This window comes from Gastrolobium bilobum, unplaced genomic scaffold (assembly GCF_033153095.1).
Source record: "Gastrolobium bilobum isolate Gb01-03AN ecotype WA unplaced genomic scaffold, APGP_CSIRO_Gbil_v1 utg4554, whole genome shotgun sequence".
Lineage (NCBI taxonomy): Eukaryota > Viridiplantae > Streptophyta > Magnoliopsida > Fabales > Fabaceae > Gastrolobium > Gastrolobium bilobum.
This window is the reverse complement of record NW_026896571.1, coordinates 199,862-219,517: the sequence shown is the minus strand read 5'-3', so window position 1 is coordinate 219,517 and position 19,656 is coordinate 199,862. Positions and strand designations below refer to the sequence as shown.

General features: G+C 33.2%; 3 protein-coding genes across 4 annotated transcripts; 2 read left to right on the top strand and 1 right to left on the bottom strand.

Moving 5' to 3' along the window:
* The first annotated feature begins 1,906 nt into the window (after positions 1 to 1,906).
* Positions 1,907 to 6,032, top strand: LOC133300649 (F-box protein At5g39450-like). Of its 2 annotated transcripts, none has more exons than XM_061500223.1 (2): positions 1,907 to 4,070; positions 5,623 to 6,032. In XM_061500223.1, exon 1 carries the CDS (start codon positions 2,203 to 2,205, stop codon positions 4,063 to 4,065), a length of 1,863 nt encoding a protein of 620 aa, XP_061356207.1. In that variant the 5' UTR covers positions 1,907 to 2,202; the 3' UTR covers positions 4,066 to 4,070; positions 5,623 to 6,032. The 2 variants fall into 2 exon arrangements, with proteins under 2 accessions (XP_061356207.1, XP_061356206.1); XM_061500222.1 differs by having other exon boundaries at positions 1,907 to 4,090.
* Positions 6,033 to 10,001: 3,969 nt separating this feature from the next.
* Positions 10,002 to 12,916, top strand: LOC133300653 (farnesylcysteine lyase). The gene is made up of 5 exons (XM_061500225.1): positions 10,002 to 10,547; positions 10,797 to 10,970; positions 11,453 to 11,812; positions 11,960 to 12,135; positions 12,496 to 12,916. The coding sequence occupies exons 1-5, from the start codon at positions 10,017 to 10,019 to the stop codon at positions 12,752 to 12,754; spliced, it is 1,500 nt and encodes a 499-aa protein (XP_061356209.1). The 5' UTR covers positions 10,002 to 10,016; the 3' UTR covers positions 12,755 to 12,916.
* Positions 12,917 to 14,380: 1,464 nt separating this feature from the next.
* On the bottom strand, positions 14,381 to 17,722 carry LOC133300654 (vacuolar protein sorting-associated protein 20 homolog 2). Its single transcript, XM_061500226.1, has 6 exons — positions 17,419 to 17,722; positions 16,628 to 16,780; positions 16,019 to 16,171; positions 15,673 to 15,756; positions 14,750 to 14,879; positions 14,381 to 14,666 (listed from the first exon to the last, which is right to left on the bottom strand). Exons 1-6 carry the CDS (start codon positions 17,518 to 17,520, stop codon positions 14,641 to 14,643), a joined length of 648 nt encoding a protein of 215 aa, XP_061356210.1. The 5' UTR covers positions 17,521 to 17,722; the 3' UTR covers positions 14,381 to 14,640.
* Positions 17,723 to 19,656: the final 1,934 nt, after the last annotated feature.

The window sequence follows — 19,656 nt, the reverse complement described above, 5'->3', positions numbered from 1 at the left end:
TAAGTCTACCCCGACTACCCGGATGCCTAGGTAGCCGGGCTGAGGGGCAATTGTTATGGACCCATATAAGGGGTCCATTAAGTGATAAGCCCAACAAGGGGCAATCCAATATATGGATTGATATTAATAAATGATAGTATCCGTCAAGGATACTAATCCTAATACGACAGCGTAGCAAGCAGGCCTGGGCCCTCACCAGAGGTACCAAAGGCCCATCCACACTACCCACATGTAACTTCTATAAATACAAGGTAAACCCTAAAGGTACATACGCTCTCTCTCTTACTGTTATGCTGTCATTGTGCACACACACACACCCCATTGGCTAACGCTGTTATAGTATTCTGTGACTCAAGGGTATCTCCTTCATAGATACCTTGAAAAGGGCACTAGATCCAAGAAAAGCATACCAGTCTATTGGGTTAGACATCTCTGTCTCAAAGACATAATAGAATCGAATCAAATATGATCATGCCACCTCAATTAGCTATTTAAAATTATCAATTATAATAAAATAAATCAAAGATCATCGTACAAAAAAGTCGAAAATCAAACTTATCTAAAATCATGAAGTCCTTCGTAATCATCTCACTAAATAAAAAATCAAAAATCTTGAACATGAAATTATCTGATGCGATCTACCTCCACGCATTCCAAACGTAAGAATCTCAAGACTGGAGTTGTTAAGTCATATGTGTGTGACTTTTTTATTCTCTTCCTTCAAATCAATAATGGACGTGGGCCACACAACTGGAACTACAACAGCTGCAATATTCGGCGCAATTAAATTAATTTGATTCTATCGGAGAGGAATTTTTTTTTAAAATAACCAAAATGACATATTGTTAAAACTAAATTATTTAAATGTTATATTTTATTAAAAAAGTTGCTAATGCCACGTTTCAGATCTCTTCTCAGTCTATCAAGTGTCATCTAAATAAGGACTCGTTGTTGATATAACAAATTTTGGACCCATTATTTTTGATATATTTTTTATTTTTTTTAAGATATTTCAATCAATTTATTATTTCGCGATTAACTTAATTTAGAGCGGATTCCAAAATTTTTTAACAATTTTTATAAGAACAACACATGACAAAATAATAACTCAATTGCACAAAAAAAATCATTTTACAGGGCTAATTATTTTTGACAGCAAATTCTTATCTAAACTACACGTGATAAATTGAACAAATGAAATTGATAATTGATCCTGAAATATGATATTTTGACAAGTTTTTTAAATGTAACATTTGAATAATTTATTTTGAAAAAATGTGTCATTTTAGTCTTTTTACAAAATTTTATACTATAGTTATTATAAAATTTTCTTATTATATGTTATTGAAAAAAATAAATGAAAAACAATTAAACTTTAATTAATTTTTAAATTTTTAATAAAACACATTGGTCCTATTTATTTAGTTTTTTAAATTCGATTCACATTGTCTGGGGAATAACGTAATGGTCTTGGCTTCGTTTTTTCTTGTGAGAGGGTGTGGGCCCATAGTCCTTGAATTTTTTGGGGCTTGGCATCTACTTTAAGGTTAATTCAACATTGGTTGGCAGTGGCACTGAGAGAGGAGCGAGACCGAGAAAAGACAAGACAACGATGTAACCAACGTATGCTCCTCGTGGAAGGTTTTCACATCTCTCGCTATTGTTACCTTCATCATCATTGAAGAATGCAAAATAGCAACAGTTCCCTCTTTTTATTGGCGAGTGATAACTTGTGACTTTACCTTGTTTTGAACCAGGTTGTTCCCCTCTTAGTGCTTTTGCTTTTTCACTCCCTTATTTGAACGGTTAGTTTTTCTTCTTTTTCATGATTTTACGACAACTCAAAAAAAAAAAAAAAAAAAAAAAAACAGATTCAATAGAATCAATACACCACATAACCCAGATCATTTCTGGCAAAGTGTCTCTGTCATTCATGTTTGGTGGAGTCAATAATTGAAGTTTCAAAACAAACCCCTTTCATTCAAAGGATAGGAATATAGCCTTCCTCACTTTACTCCTGTGAAGTGCAGGGTTTTCCACTTACTGGGTGAAGAACAATTTTCAGGGTTTGTTGTTGGTTCACCTGAATCATTCGTTTTGATTATTTGGAATTGTGGGTATGCAATGAAGTGTGCAGATTTCATGGATAAATTTTGAAAGTTCGTTTTTTTTTTCCCCCAAAAAAATTTCAGTTGGATAAGCATGTTACCTGAGCCCTGTGATTCAAACATGCTTCTGTCTCTGCCTGATGATGTATTTGCCATCGTTTCTGAGTTCCTCTTGCCGAGAGATTTGTGTAATTTGGGTCTGTGCTGCAGGAGTTTGAACGCTCTTGTTGCATCTGAAAAAATCTGGCTCACTCAATGTGACGTTTTGGACATAGTGCCCCATAAGGACCTTGTTGAGTGGAGAAAGGGTGTTTCATCTTACAAGGCACTTTGCCGTTTTCTGCTGAGTGTCCAGCCATTGATTGGATTATGGGTTTATCAGAATCCTGAGCTTGGCAACGTGGTGTATGTCATGCCTGGTTTTGTTTCAGTTGTTGGTTGCAGGATAATTCCTCAGGAGCTTGGTCCATTGGGTATTGAAGAAGGTCCTATTCTCTGGGCATCTGTTTTTGAAGTTATTGGTAATTTTGATGGTTCAACCACATTTCTTCTTCATGGAAGGGAAAAGGGAATTGATTATGTATATCCGGGTTCACTCAAGCCTATAGAGAAATCTTGCAATGTACTATTGCTTGAGGTTGAACCTGGGCAAAATAAGAGTGTCAGTACTTTGTTGCAGAGTAAAAGCTTTGAGTACCACTCGGGCGTGGAGTTATCCAGGAAGGTTTGTAGGTCAAAAAGTGAAGTTTCTATGTCGCAAAGGATGATAGGAAATAACGAGGCAATGTGTATATTCAGCAAATTAACTTTCGGTGATAGAAGAAAGTTGCTTGAGGTCACTACTAGCCAAGTTCGACAGAAGGTTCCTGATATGGTGATTGGGCCATTGTTTCCTAGGTTAAGGGATGATGAGGAAAATTTTCAGAAAGATTTGGTGCTCTTGTGGGAAAGAAGATCATTCCTCTGTCAAATGTGCACTCTTGGTTGTAGTAGTCACATGGACTATAAGCCAAGTTCTCAAGAGGCAGTTGGTCCAATGCAATTAGAGCTGGATAATATCAGAACAAATCTTGACTGTTCAAGTGCTATGCATAATCCTTTGCATGAGGAGGATGGTCGCACACATTGCATCAAGAGAAAAAGTCTAGGTGGATTTTTCTGGAGTAGCCTTAAACAGATTCTTGGAAGATCAAATTCAATTAATGGCAGTCATTCAGTTTCCAAGAAGCTTACTTCAAGCAGTGAGATTAGGCATGCACGGCTTCAAGAATTTCTGAGATCAAGTGACACAATAAGGCTAACATTAAATGCCTCAACTGTTAAGCTATCTTCTTATCGAGCATGGCCAAATATGCATGACAGTCGGTTTGCACTTTACAAGTTGCCTTTGCGAGTTCCCAGAGATGACCAAGAATATGCTGGTTTATGGGGAGGAACTTTTGGTTGGCCTCCTGGAAAGCCTTCTGAAGACAAGCCTGGAAAGGCTTTATTCTTTCTTTTGCTCTCTTATGAGGAGTCTCAGGGACAACAGCATCTCATTGCAACCAAAATATTGGAAGGCACCCACTATGTCTTGCATCCTAATGGTTCAGCAATGTTTATAGTGAATATCAATGATCCTTCATCTGAAACCTTTCCTTGGGACACTAATGCAGACTCGTTTCCAGTGAATAATATCAAGCATGCTTTCACGGGAGAGGGTATTGCAAGTGGTTATGGGTTCAGATACCCTGGATCAAAGCCCGGTTCCCTCTTTGTTTTTGAAAATGGGGTCCTTGCCTTCATTTGGAAGGAGTCAAGGGCCGTTTTGACCTTGCAAAGACTTAACTTGCTAGAACTTTTGAAGAAGGGTGAAAGGGTACCCTCACTGCCTCCCGTTGCCAATTTTTCATATCTGACAAAGTCCTACTCAAATGTGTTTACCGGCTTTCCTAGCACTTCAAATTGTTTGTCTTGAACAAGGTTTGCCTTAACCCTGACATGTAAGCTTCTTTTACTTCAAAATTTCCCCTCAATCTGTGCATGTCTTAATTGGTTTTTGGTTTCCTATAAATATTGTAGCTATACAGTTTTGTGTTAAATTGCTTAAATAGGTAATCAGATATCATGATTTTTTGGGGATCATTCTCAACTACTTTGGCCTAACATTAATGTATCTGACCATGGAATTAAGTATTATAGTTACAACTTACAAGTATAATGAAGCATAGGCTGATGCACAACCAACTCCAAGCATAAAGTTATCCTTCAGACTAATTTACACTAACCATATTTTTTATGGTTATTATATTGAAACTACAAGTAATACATACTGCAATTTTATTATCATTTTATTTTTTTATGTTTTAGGACTTTCAAGAAAATCAAAATCTTATTAATAGTTCTGGCAAAAGATTAAAAAATTTAGAACAGCAATCACCACAAGAACTGTCAGCTGCTTATTAAAATCCAGCTTGGACCAGCCCCGGTTTCGGTAACCTGATGCCCTCACCCGGTCCGAGTTGGGCATCGGATAGGTTATGCATTCGAACCGGTTGACCCGGTTTGAACCGGACCAAAACCGGGTTCAATCGGTTTTATATTAAATTGTGTAAAATATATACATTTTGCTAGCAATGAGATTCGAACTTATGTCCCCATATTTGAGGATGGGAAGATTTATCCCTGGACCACTTTTAGTTATTGGACATAATGTTCATAATTTAATATTTATTATATATTATTTTGAAATCCGGTTAAACCACTGACCTAGTACCTCGACCTAATTGATAACTGGTCCGAGTTTTAAAACACTGATAGTATTCAGTAAACAAATTGAAGAAACAAATGATCCTGCGACACCTTAGACTAATTGCCTTAGTTCACCATAGGCATATAATATATACAAATATCCTGCTTGTGAGAATTGGTGGCATTTTAACAGCGTGATATTATTAAGAGTTGCAGATGGATTGTCAGTTTATTTATTTGCTATTGTGGTTTGCGGATGTAACATTATTTTACATTTTTTATTTTAAGAATGTATTATTTATGTTTTAACTATGTATGCAATAACTTTTACATAAACTATGTATGCAATAACCTTCACAAACTAGGGGAAATTTACTGTTAGTAGAATAGGGATCAACAGATTAGTAAAATTACTGGAGATGGAAAATGTATGTGGTACAAGATTTTTCGGAATCAGATTTTATAATTCTCCAACAATATGATCTATCTGGGTAAGAGAGAAGGATATCCACAAATCTGACAGCAGGGCCAGCACCAACGTGCCATTCTGTCAATGTTATGAAATGCATTGTAACATCATTATATATGACTATGTGGCTCTTCTGTTATAAAATTGCTCGTTTGGATTATTTTTTGTTGTTGTCTATGACTATGTACATGTTGGTAGAAGATTTGAGATGTCTGCAATCAAAATCTTTGAAGGCTAATCTTAATTGCTAGTTACCCTGCAATATTGTCCCCTTTCTAAAGAAATTCTAAGCCATGGTTGCATGTTTCTTTACAGGCAAGGATAACACTAGTATATTAGTGGGCTTAGGACTCAAATTGTTTTTGTGCACCTAGATTACTATGGTTTGACAAAGAGGCTATAAGCTTCCTAGCTGCTGTTGGTGGTTGCTGGAGTTGCATTGCTTCTGGTTGTCACAGAATACTCTTACTGCTTTTGTGTTTTCATATTGCTGCTTCTTGAGACCAAAGATGGAGGTAATCTTTGTCAACTAATGTATTATGGGTTATTATCTTATCTTCTACAGGTATATCATGCTGTTTGTTGTACTATATATGGGAGAAAGTATAAATTAAGGATTCTAATACAGTTTTTCTCCACATTGGATGTATAAATTGGCATGATGATTACCCTTGTGTGCCAGACTTACATTCCTGAACGTAATAGCACAGACATGGTTTCATATACTATCATCATCATGTAAACAAAATTTCACCACTCCTAACTACCAAAAATAAATAAATAAATAAAATAAAAAATTTCACCACTCCGCTTTGCCCGGTGGCCATTTCTATGTTTGGGGAAATGCTAGGTGGGTTATATAAAACACTTCACACCATAAAATAATTAAAATATGGCTTTAATGGTTCTGTAGTGAATTGAATGCAGATAATTTATTTATATTCATTTCCAAAATCATGTCGTTTGTCGTTTTGGGTTAAAAGATTAAAATGTTATAATAATAAAGACTATTATAACCTTGGAATAAATTATAATTATAAAAATATCTTGATTTTTGCCATAAAATGACGTTGTTTTGTGTTCAATGTAGATAACTTATATGTATTGACTGTAGAAAAAATGATAATATATATAAATTCAATTTTCAACTTTTATATTTTTTTATTATAATATATATAAAAATATATAATAATAAATACAAGTGATTTTTTAAGTATGTAAAGGTGTTAAGTCAATCTTTAATCAAAGATTTAAAAAAATTGAAGAGAGATGTAATTTTTAATCAAATTTTTAATTTATTTTCGTTTGATAAATTCCAAAAAAATAAAGCATAATTTACTAGGAAAAAAAAAATCTATATTGGAACCACCAAAAAAGAAAATTACTGTGTATTGGAAATTGAATTGGAGGCTTGGCGAGCAATAAGCACATTACTGGTTCGACGAATAGAAAGACACGTGTACCAGTCCAAAAAAGGGAAAAAAATACAAAAAGAAAGAAAGATAGAAAGTAGATTAGCTTATATTCCTCGTATTTATTAAAATGAAAGAAAATTGGTGAAAGGACAATGTACAATAGAAATATGATCTCCTTTACTTAAAAAATAGCTTATCCTTATAGATAGAAAACATAAAAGTTGCAATTTTATTTTGGTCTTTGTTTTTTTTTGGTGAATATTTTGGTCTTTAATTAGGTTATACCCGTAAGCAAGGATCTTTTTTTTTTTAATTTAAACTTTAGTATGTATTTATTGAGAGAATGCCATTAAACTCAATCTTTATTAATTTCATAACCCATTATTTTTTGTTGGCAAACGAGGTTCAAGTTTTATGAAGTTGTGTACTCTTCGGAGCATTAAAGTGGTAGCTTTACAAAATGGAAAATTAGCTTAGGTGTGGTTTCCGTTATTATCTGTTTTTTTTAAGGTTTAATATTTCTACAGCAAATAGATAAATTATCTACATTTACTCTTAAAGTGATATCATTTTGGAATGAAAGATTAAAAAATTATAATGAAAAAGACTATTATAACTCTGAAATAAATTATAATTATAAAAATATTTTGATTTCCGCCTCAAAATGACGTCATCTTGAGCTCAATATAAATAATTTATTTACATTGACTGCAGAAAAAATGAATCATTTTTTAAATATAATTTGTATTTTATTAAAAAGAAAAATATTTTTACTGTCACAGTAGATAAAATTATCTCCAGCAATCATAAAATTACATCGTTTGGAAGTTGGTGATTTAATGAAAGATATTTTAAGAATTGTATTTGTTTATTTGTTATATGAATCTTATCAAAATATTTTTTATTAATTTCTCAACCCTCAAAACGATATAATTTTAAGTTTTTGGAGATAATTTTGTCAAGAAAAACTAATAAACCCTTTGTTTTTTTTAGACTAATTCCTTCATGGCTTCAAGCGATTTTTATCACTAACTCCAAAGTGTTTTTTTTTCAGACTAATTCCTTTATAACTTGAAGAATAATAATTTTTGGGTTTTATATGTATCATATTGTAGGAAACTTGTAACATCATATCACTCTCACAAAAAGTGATGTCCCATCTTGTTTTCTTTCTTTTCTTTTCTTTTTGAGTGGGGTCCACATGAAATATATTAGAGTAACATGACAGTATAAATTTTCTACAACATGACATATATAAAACTCATAATTTTTGCCACTATAGAATGCTTGTCGTAAAAATTAAACTCATAAGTTTATCAATCACAAAGGCCCATCCCTACATTCCACTTCCCAACTAAGCTATATGTGGAACCCGGTCAAAATGTTACTTTTCATCAAATTTTTTTACCTAAATGCCACGCGAACAGTGTTATTTTTTAATATGTCACGTGGGCAAGTTCACTGGGCATTGTAGCGAACTCAGTTTGCTGATGTGTCATGTTTCTAGTGGATAACAAGTATCAAGTTAAAAAAAAAATAGTACCAAGTTCGCTAAATTTGGTAGCGAACTTGGTTGAAATATGTATTTCAACCAAGTTCTCTACCCCGTGTAGCGAACTTGGGGTCCACTTAAAACGCGACACGTCAGCATTGAGTTCGCTACGATGCCCAGCGAACTTGCCCACGTGACATATTAAAAAATAACACTGTTCGCGTGACATTTAGATAAAAAACTTGATAAGCAATGACATTTTGGTCAGTGTTCCTCTGTGTGTTAGGTTAGAAACCTTCATTTAAATATTGGGAATGTTGATTTGTGCGAGTTGGTCAGCTTCCGGTAAAAGAGATCTAGCCTCTCTTTTTTTAATTAAACTTATGTTAGTACATTCGATAAAAAAAAAAAGACCACGCCCTAACAAATAAAACTCCCCTGGCTGATGCCGCCATAAGGAGCATTTTTAAAGATGGAGTGAAGTGTAAAAATCCGTGATAATCTTACAATATTATTTCATATACTTCTCACTTTTAATAATCGTATATTAAAGGGAATTCACTCAAAATAATCGTGTATTCCTACACGATTCGTGTAGGAATACACGGGCCAGCAATTAAAAGATTATAAAAGTATTCTAACTTTAATGACGCCACTGGAAATAAATAAGCGGACGTAGAGAAAACAACGAAAAAATTTATAATATACCTCATGGTCTTCAATTAAAAATTTAATATTTGGCTTAAAAAATATTTAATTTTTCTCTCTCTACTGTCTTATCATTTTTTTTTTTTTCATTCTTCCGCCTCACTAAATATTACGTGCTCAAGAAGCAATAAATATGCTCTCGAAAACAAGGCCAACAAACCAGAACTACATGAACTTAATTAAACAACCAATAGAAGTAGGTTGAGTTTCTACCCTTTCTCAATTCTCACTATACTCTATTTAAATAATGAATATATTATTTATTACACTTCAGAAAGACTTTATTTATGAAATAAATATATTTCACTGCAATTCATTTCATATTTTTTACTAGACTAAATAAAATAGATTTTGAACAAATTGTAAGAGTGAATTTGTTTGTACATTTTAGAAGTAATTTTCATTAAAAAAATATGTTCTAACTAGTTTTATGACTGCTAACTAGATATTTTTAAGAAAATAAAAAAATTGCTAATTTTAGGGTTTAATGTTTTCATATTGTATATAATAAATTTATCTCCTGCACACATATAAAAGTGTGTGAATCCCATATAGATCTATATGAGGAGAAGAAAGAAAAAAGAAAAATATAAGCTTTATATACTTTTATGAAAATGAATCCTCTCATATTTAAAAAAATATGACATGGTCACGTGTGAGAATCATAACCATACAAAGATAAATCAATGGTTATGATTCAACAACTACTTATTTTAATATATATTTTTCTCTTTTATCACAATTGATTCACTTTTATATGGTTATGATTGACTACATGACCTTATCATATCATTTTTTAACATGAGAGGATTCACTCCTTATTTTTATATATGTAAGAAATAAATATATTTCTTATAACACGAGAAATAATAAACTTATACTTTTATTACTTTTATCAGAAATTATGAAAAGATAATTTTTAAAAATAAAATATCTTAATATAATAGAAAATATTGTTTGTTTTGTTGCATTATCACTTGCAGAATATAAAAAATAGGTAGGACCACTAAGAAAAAGTGAGCGAAAAGTAATATTATATTAAAAAAATTTCAAAATAAATGGCAACAGAATGAACGAGCTGAACATCGTAGAAGATGTCTGTAATACTGCCTTTCTTGTTGACCTTACTGGCTCTATCTCAAGCTCAACTACACTCCGATGATCCAACGCCACCCTCATCCACCGTCTGCATCGTCGGAGCCGGCATCGGCGGGTCCTCCGTCGCCCATTTCCTCCGCAAATACTCGCCGGAGTCCACTCCCGCCATCAAAGTCCGAGTGTTCGACCGCAACAGCATCGTCGGGGGCCGCATAGCCACCGTGACCATCGCGAACGAGACCTTCGAAGCCGGAGCTTCCATTCTCCATCCGAAGAATCTGCACGCTGTTGATTACAGAAAGCTTCTCAACCTCAAGGTCAAACAGTCTCCTTCGGATTCTCTCTCTCTTGGCATTTGGGATGGGAACAAGTTTGTTTTCAAAACGGTTAAGATTAGTTGCAATATTCCCCTCATCGATGAGCTCCTCAAACTTCCATTCATCGAGAATCTCGTATCCCTCGTTAATTCGGGTCTCATGTTCGTCCGTTACGGCTTCTCGCTTCTTAAGATGCAGAACTTTGTTCAGGTATTTCGTCTTTGTGTTTATCTCTCCACTCTTTTTTTTTTTTTTTAATGAAATAGGATTAACTATAATCAGATGGTGATTGTGATTTGTAGTAGAAATTATGATTTAATATAGGTAGTTAAGCGGTTTACTATAAGTAGATTGTTGGTTAAATATGTTTGATATAGCTGGTTAGTGAAAGTGATGTGAGTGTGTGTAGCATTGTTATTATAACTATGGATATTGCTTTCTAATGATGTCGTAATTTAGAGTGCTGTGGGGAGGTTCTTAAAGTACTATGAGGAACCTGGTTCGAGGCCAATTTTCGAGACTGTGGATGAGATGCTGAAATGGGCTGGTCTTTATAATCTAACTACCAGGACTTTGCAAGATGAATTGGTTGATTCTGGGTTGTCTCCCTTGTTGATCAATGAACTTGTCACTGTAAGAATTTCTTACTACCCTTTTGAATCTAGAGCACAAATTCACAATTAATCTTCTGGCAGTTCTGCTTAATGCATTGATAACACTATTTTCATCGTTTCACCATTACAGAACTACAAGCCTGCTTTTTGTTAATTGTGATGCTGCACATGGTGACACACTCACAGACAAGGAAAACACTATTTTATTTATTTATTAATTTATTTTTTCGTGGGTCTTAAAACAACTATATTAGGGTGAACAATTTGGGGAGCCATGACCAATACTTCAAAAGTAGATGCCAGCAAGTTTTTCAGGGTTTGTAATTTGTGTGTGTTTCGATATTTATTTGTTTCAACTAAGTGCCAATTTAACAGTGATGGTTTATGTGAAAGCGTTATGTTGCTGTAGAACAAATGATCTCACACCTCTACAAAGGAGCAGCCTATGAGATTTAAAATAACTTATCAGAACATGGATTTTTGTTCTGTTTGTTTATGTAGGTCATCACACGAGTTAATTATGGCCAGAGTGTCCACATGAGTGGGTTGGCTGGTGCAGTTTCTCTGGCAGGATCAGGTGGAGGATTATGGGCCATCGATGGAGGCAACTGGCAAATGGTCGCTGGACTGATTAATCGGTCAGATGTTGCATTACACCTGCATGAAGAAATAAAATCTATTGCTGTCCTGGGAGATTATTATGAACTCAACTCAACCAAAGGAAACAGCTACACCTGTGAAGTTGCTGTGGTTGCTACACCATTGGATGAGTTAAATATTCAATTTCTTCCCCCAATTTCAGTTCCTGAGAGAAAATTACAGCACACGCATGCAACTTTTGTCAGGGGCCTTTTGAACCCTGTGAGTATTCGGAAGACCTGATAGTCATAAACCTACTACTGGCATTATGTAGTACAGATTTCATCCTTGTCAGTCTGATATATCTTCTTCTTTTATTTTGGTTGGTGCTAGTGCTACTCGTAATGGAGATGCTTTGTTGTGCACCAGGTATACTTTGGTCTCAAGGCTGTGACAAAAGTTCCAGATCTTGTGGGCACATTAGAGGATCCTAACCTTCCATTTACAAGCATTTCAGTTCTCAAGAAGCACAACGAAAAAGAATATACTTATAAAATATTCTCTCGTCAACCAATGGCAGACACATTACTGGATAGCATCTTCAGGTAATAATATCAACAGTTAGTTAATTTTTCCGTGCATTAAAAACTTTTAAGTTACTCTGCTGATTTGTCTACCAAAATATATCTTACAAACCTGCTCAATTCCTGTTGGAAAAGATGTCTAGTCCATAATTTGGGTAAGCCATCGATTCTCGCATCAAACCTAATACTAAAACTGTGGACTCAGATTAATCATTTAGCCCTAAGGTGCAAATGGGATGCATCAGGGTTGGAACCTAAATGTTCATATTTACTTGTTGATGTGCTTTCTGTTTAATTGCTGTCTCGTCTCCCTCCCCACAAAAATGAGAAGAAGAAAACTTGAACTAGTTTGTAACTTGTGTTTATTGCTGCCCCTGGCAGTGTGAGGAAGGAGACTATTCGGATAAACTGGGCTGCTTATCCTCAATATCACTCCCCAGAAATATTTGCACCATTTATATTGGATGGGAGGCATCTGTACTATGTCAATGCATTTGAAAATGCAGCTAGCACCATGGAGACAAGTGCAGTGGCAGCTGAGAATATTGCCCGACTCATACTGGCAAGATATTTTGGCATTGTGCGTTCATCTAATTTGACTGGTAGTTCTCAAGGAGAGGGTACTCATTTAGATTTGTGATAGAGTTATTGTAATATATTAGTTTGGGTGATGTTGAAAGATTTTGTATAATTTGCATCTGAAAATCCGGGAAAGCAAATCAAGCAATGTATAAAGATGGGACGATAAATAATTGCTCTCTCCCTTTTGTATTTTATCATGTTATTAATGGATAGTGCGTCTGATTGTTGAGATTTCAATTTCTATTGAGCATTTCTTAGTGGTTGTATGAGACAATAGTCCTTTACTAATGATGTTTCGCTTAGAAAACGAACTAGGGATTTTTCAGCCACAATAGTCCGATTCTTGGACACAACTCGGTTTACCAATTGTGTCACCCTTTGGGGTTGCGTTTTTCATTTTTTGGTCTCTAAACCCCTTTAAGTTTGGGTTAAAGTGAAAAAAGAAGAAGAAGAAGTTAAATTCAATTAACTTTATAGTTTCGTGAGTTACGTGACAGGCATGTGTCTTCAAAGAAATTATTGAATAGTTACGATTTCAACTGTAGTTAATAAATTTAAAACTATTATTAATTTAAGCAAATAAACTTTATAACTTACATACTTTATTTGGTAATTCTTTACCAAAAATGTGCATCTCCCTTATGTCCACAAAGGACTGTGAAGACGAAAATTTCTTAAGTGGGCACATTCCATTCAACATTTATTATTAAACAGGTGTAAAGTTTGTTCAAATAATATACAAAATGCACCTCCATTAGATGCTTATTGTTTTTAAGATTAAAAAAATGTTTAATAGTTTGAATTTTATGTTTCCAGTTTCACAGGCACATAACTCTCCAGCGTTTCTCCATTCTATTGTTCTGCATTGTTTAAAAAATAAAATAAAAAATTCTATTAGAGTTTAGAGATGAAACCTTTGCACTTCGTATAGGACCGTACTTCAAGAATAAGGTAAGTGTAAGTGGTTGAGTGATGATATCTATTTGGTATCAAAAAAATAAAAACAAACAAACAAACTTCTACATATCTACTTGTTAATGGTGTGCTTGTAGTAGGCAATACCCACCTAAGGAAACCTGCGATGAAGACATCTGTTTTGCACTAAGTGTTAAATCTAATTAGACGTCGTATCCTTACTTAATGTACATGGTTTTATAACCACGAAAACCAACTTAGTGTTGTTCAATTTTCTTTTTTTCTTTGGAACTTTTAAGTATTCTATATACAAAATGTCATCGTAGTATGCTGTGCAATCAACTTTGCAAACTAAGCCGTAAATCCTTGACGCACAACCTTGTGGCTGATGAATGTCAAGTCTTTCATCCTCCAAAAGAAAAGAGAAAGCAGACAAGAAAGAGACAACATTACCCACCAGGTGTTCGGGATATTAGGGACAATTTTATAATGGAGCAGGTTATATTTACAAACTTTTTTGTTTACAAACTCTTACAAACTACACTATGTAAAACCGGTCCTACATTAATCACACAGTGTACGACCGGTCCTACATTAGTGTAATTGCAAAAAAAGTTTGTAAATGGATCTGTCCCTTTTATAATTGACTAGATGTCTACGCTTTACATTGACATATCTAACGTACAGAATGTGAAAGAGTAGCTAAGGAGGAAAAAACAAAACAAAACAAAGTATGATTATCTCAATATATGATTCATGTTAAGGTTGATTTATTATATATGCACATCTGTACAAATTGAATATAAATGCAAATTAAATGTCTGTTTCTATTTAAATTTTATGTTTTTCGTAGGGCTAGGATCTCCTCATGTAACCAAAAATAAAATAAAAATATCACTACAAATACTTAAACCGATCAAAACTCCATTAACTGCACGAAATTTGCAACGTATGGTACAGGCAGACATGAAGACTAGGTACTGCACCTTGGTTTGCAAAGCAGTTGAGATGTTTCGGTGACAATATTCTTCAAGCTGCCAATGGTTCCTCCATAACTGTTGCACCATCAGTCATTAGCAGTTAGCGAATTTCTTTTCTACTTTTTTTTTTTTTTTTTTTGGAGGAGAGGGGAAGATACCTTTTCTTTTTGTAGATACTTCAGCATCACTGGTAGCTGGTGCCTTGGTTGGGACATCAGGAAGGTCCAACTTTTCGTTGATTTCTTCAGGAACTGAGGTAGGAACTTCTGGAAGATCATGGACTGCAAGCTGATGGCAATAATATGAACTCTGTCAATTGCCATAAAATAACTTATAGGGGCATGATGCATCTATTTGCAAATTCATGCCTCTTTGATTGATTCAGAATTGTTAATTTGTTTGGAATGATTTATGTCAGTATTTCCTTCATATCATTTTCCTAATTTTAAATTCATGATCTCTGCAGTCAATTACTAGCTCAAGACTTAGTTAAGAGGCAGACACATTGTTGAATCATATGTTTCCAGTGGCAGCATAACTACCAGGCAGTTACATTACGCAGATAATCGCAGTACACTTCTTTTCATCACTAGATGCCATGCCACATATAAACTTGGGTACTCATTCATCATGTGACAAAACCAAAGCAAATTTAACCTACAAATGAAGAAGCTCCGCTAACCTTGGGTAATATAATAAGGGGTAGGTTATTCTTACACCAATATAAGAATAAGAAGCATTACATTCATTTTTGGCTATTGATTCACTCGTATCAAATGACTCACACAAGTAAAAAAATAGAGTTGTTAGATATAACTGTGATGAACGGCCAAAATTGAGAATGACTTATACTTGTGTAAAATGATTCTGACCCATATATAATAATATGCCATTCCTCTAGCTAAAAGGTACAGTAGTAAGGAAAAAGGGATTAATTGTAGCATAAATCAATATATAATAATATATGTCCCTTCCATACTACTATGATTAAATCAATAGTTCAATTGGAACAATTTTAATGGATGATACTGGAGTAGACTAGAAGTTAATACAAAATTACAAAAATTGAAAATCCATATACCTGGGTTTCCAAGTTCTCAAATTCTGCTAAAATCTCCTCCTCGTCTTCTGCTGATAATTTCTCCCCTAGTATTGCGTTAATTTCCTTCAAATTCATTATGGCAACCATCAGTAATCATCAAATGTAAACAAAAAGAAAGCAAGAGATGAAAATTGGCAAAAAAAAGTATCAGCCACACATTAATAGCCAACAACACCAGTTAAAGCTCAATCAAACCAGTACAACCTTGTTTCAATCTTTTTTTTTTTTGAAAAAAAAAAAGTACAATCCTAGTACAATGAATCTAGACATAAAAATCAGTTCTCAAAAGCAGCAAGAGTAGGGAAAAGAGTGAAGTCAAGCTCACATCTTGATAAGCTTTAGCTTCAGCAGTGTCATCCATAAGTTTCTGAACATCCTCAATGTTTATCTCACTTTGTATGGCTTTCATTGCATCATTACCAGCCTTCAAACTTTCTAAAACAGCCTTCTGCTTGCTTGCCAGTTCAATATCTGCTAACTGAACCAAAGGAACAAGTGCACGTATTTGCTTTAGGCATATAACCATGTTAAAAGAAAGCAGTGTTGACGCAGACTTAACTCTTTAGAACATGACACCAAAAGGGGAAAACACTGAATTGGCACCACGGACACAAACAATTGTAAAGCCATCAAAAGATGCAAACGGATAATGATTTAATTATTACTATATAAATAAACCACTCCCCATTAAATCTTGACTAACGAGGGTAAGGGTAAGGGCAATCCTCGTACGAAGTTTTACCTTTACATATTTGAAAAGAGGCTATTTTCTGGATTCGAACCCTTAAACTCTCAAATCTCAATTACAAAAGAGCAACTTTACCACTAATCTAGGCTTGCCCTCAATTTAATTATAATTGAAGAAAAAATGGACAAAACAAAGAAGCGAAATTAAGAAAATGACAGAAAAATAAAATCAATATTAAAATATTACTTGTTGCTCAACATTTATAAGCCATGCATCAACTTGCTTCAACAATTCTTCTTGTGCCTTTTTTTTCTTTAGTGCTAACAAGGCCCTGTCTTTCTTCTTTTCACGAATCAAGTCTCGTGCAGCTTGCTTTTCTGCTTCGATAACAGCGTCAAGCTGGAAAACAAGGAAAGCAAAAAAAGAAGAAAAAAAAGAAAAGAAAAGAACTCAAGTAAGGCAACATATCCTATAAGGTACTAAAATACTTATGTTCTAACTAAAATGCTATATCATCATTGACCAAATAGTCAAGACAACTCCAAAAGATCCTGAACTTGTTCAGTTAAAGAGCCATAAATTCATACACCCGTGATTAATAACAAAAAGTGAAAGCATCATCAATCTTCATATAATCCATTTTTTCATACATCACACTTCTTAGCATTTTAAACAAGTTTATTTGCAAGCCAATTTGATTGCATGTGCCCAGGCAAGTCAGAATAATTACTGAATTACCAAGGAGTAAGAAACGACAGATGAAAAAGGAAACAGTTGAAATATGAAAGCAATGTCTCTCTAAACTTGACAACAAAAGACATATACATGAAAAGAAATGCAATTAACATGAAAAAACACATACACCATCGCATCCCACTACACCATTTTGATTAAAAGAATGCTCTAATACATATTAAAATATAAAACACCCCTAATGATTAAAAAGGGTGTTGGTTTAGCTCAATTATTCTTGCATTGCCCCCATTATCTTTCAAGGAACAAATTCACAAAAAGTTAGAAATTTAATTGAAGCAAACCTTTTGTTGATATTGAGCAAGCTTGCGTCTTTGGGTCTTGAGTGCGAGGATTGCTCGATCGACATCTGTTACCTTTGGCTTCTTCGCTAATAAATTACCCATCGATTCTGATTTCTCACTCTTCTGCTTAGGAATCGAATCATAGAGAAAACCGGGTATTCGTAATCATAACCGCAACTTCAACCTCTTCTGTTTTTTTATTTTTAACTTTTCTTTGAAGAGACCAAACAATGAAACAAACACCAGCAGAGACCAACACTTCTACAGCCTGGCCATCATGGTTTAAAAGCTCGTAAGTTAGAAGAGAAACCATTAATAACACAAAGGTTGTTGCTTTTGGATTATCTGTAAAAAAATTGATAAAAATAAAGGGGAAGGAAGAATATACTATTGATTTCCAGTTAATTTAATTGTTATAATTTATGAAAATTAATAATTAATTAATAAATACGATTTAATAATTTTCAATAAATTATAATTATTAAATTGACAAAAATTAACGGTAATTAAGTTGATGGTAAATATGATAAATTTTTTGGTAGTAAGTATATCTTTTTCTAAAAATAAATACCATATTTAAAAAATTTAATTTTGCCCAAGGGATTAGTTTCGTCGAGATGAATGGAAAAACTGCTAGTAATGTATTTTTTTTTTTTTTTACAGATATCAATTAATATCCAAAATTCTAATAGACTAATAGATATCAAGTGATGTTCAAAACTCTAATAGGTGTTACTAATTTGGTTTTGAATTTGAGTATTTGAACTCTCTTCAGGAAAAAAGTTATCTTTTAAATTATTCAAATAATTATTTTTAGTTATTTATGTTCATAAGTATTAACTTTTTCTCCAATTACTTACATTGATATGCAGTAACCATTTTGTTTAAACTTTAAAGAGTTTGATTTTGATAAATTGTTTGTATAAGAAAATTCATATAATTATTTAATAATGTATATCACATTATTTAATATATTTGACAATTCATATATTATTGAAATTATTAAATAATGTGATAATATATTATTGGATAATAATATAAAAAAATATTAACAATATATGTTAAATTTTTTATTCAAATAACAAAAGACCGAAAAAGGTTATCTTTAAAATAATGTTGTTGTTTTGTTATTTAATGAAGTTTTTTTTTTTTTTGGTTCTTTGATTGAAAGAGTTGTTTTATGTATAAAAAAAGGGCAAGTCGAGCGTCATGTCACAGGAGGCAAATACATCTTCCAGCACATACATCAAAAGCAGTGCTTAATTTGTTTACATTTTTTGTTTTTTTCGTTAAGTGGGAACCACAAAATTCTGTCTCACTAACATGATATGAAATCTTTCGTGTAACATGAGGCTTCATTTCCCGATAAAAAAAGGAGATGTTTTAGTTTTTTTTGGATAAAAAAGAGAGTTATTTAGGCAAAGTGTTAATTATCTCTCACAGTTCTGCAATAAGTAAATGTGGAAATACTTTCTCATGTTGTTGAGGAAAGTATTATTCATGTCATTCATACATCGATATGCGTGCTTTGTTGTTTTTTATTTTATTTTAATTTTTTAATGGTAAGATCTATCTTAAACATGTGTGTGTAAGAAAATTTCTTTTCTCATGTGAAGAAAAACAAAGCCCTAAGTAAATATCAAAATGCTCAAATCTAGTGTTATAAATAATCACACGGGATTTTGGGCCAATTACACAGCTTTGTCTTTAGAAGGATGGAAATAAAACATCAGTTTTGTTTGTTTGTTTGTAAACAACATCACTTGTTTTTTGGTATAATTAAGTTTGTGAGGTGTTGATGTCCAATTGTCCACCTACATATGCCTGCGCCATGTTGGTATCTTCCAATGCAGAACTCTTGAACCCCTGTAAAATGCAATTCTCCCATGGTTTTGATTTGAGGAGTATTCCAATTAGTGAGGACCTTGCTTCTATTATCTACCCATGATGAAGATTGATGAAATTCCAAACAATCATACCAAACACATTGTAAAATTAAAAAAAATAAAGAATTATTTGAATATTAAAAACAGAATATTCATAAAATGTTGTAGAATTGTTTTTTTTGTTTTTTTAACGTTAGATAGTTGACCTCATGTCCATAATTTATTTACAAAAGATTTTAACAATTGAGCTAATTGACACCTTCCTTCATCTTTGGTCATTTGGGATGTAAAAGTTATTGTAAAGTCATGTATTTAAATAAATTTTTTTGACATAGTATAAAATTTGTTGTAA

Excerpts from the sequence above, each read along its gene's own strand:
- LOC133300653 (XM_061500225.1), top strand. The coding sequence starts at position 10,017 with ATGTCTGTAATACTGCCTTTCTTGTTGACCTTACTGGCTCTATCTCAA. Across the intron at positions 11,813-11,959 it reads TCAGGGGCCTTTTGAACCCT|GTATACTTTGGTCTCAAGGC; the intron begins GTGAGTATTCGG and ends GTTGTGCACCAG. Across the intron at positions 12,136-12,495 it reads TTACTGGATAGCATCTTCAG|TGTGAGGAAGGAGACTATTC; the intron begins GTAATAATATCA and ends TGCCCCTGGCAG.
- LOC133300649 (XM_061500223.1), top strand. The coding sequence starts at position 2,203 with ATGTTACCTGAGCCCTGTGATTCAAACATGCTTCTGTCTCTGCCTGAT.
- LOC133300654 (XM_061500226.1), bottom strand. The coding sequence starts at position 17,520 with ATGGGTAATTTATTAGCGAAGAAGCCAAAGGTAACAGATGTCGATCGA. Across the intron at positions 15,757-16,018 it reads AAGCTAAAGCTTATCAAGAT|GAAATTAACGCAATACTAGG; the intron begins GTGAGCTTGACT and ends ATGAATTTGAAG. Across the intron at positions 14,667-14,749 it reads AGTATCTACAAAAAGAAAAG|TTATGGAGGAACCATTGGCA; the intron begins GTATCTTCCCCT and ends ATGGTGCAACAG.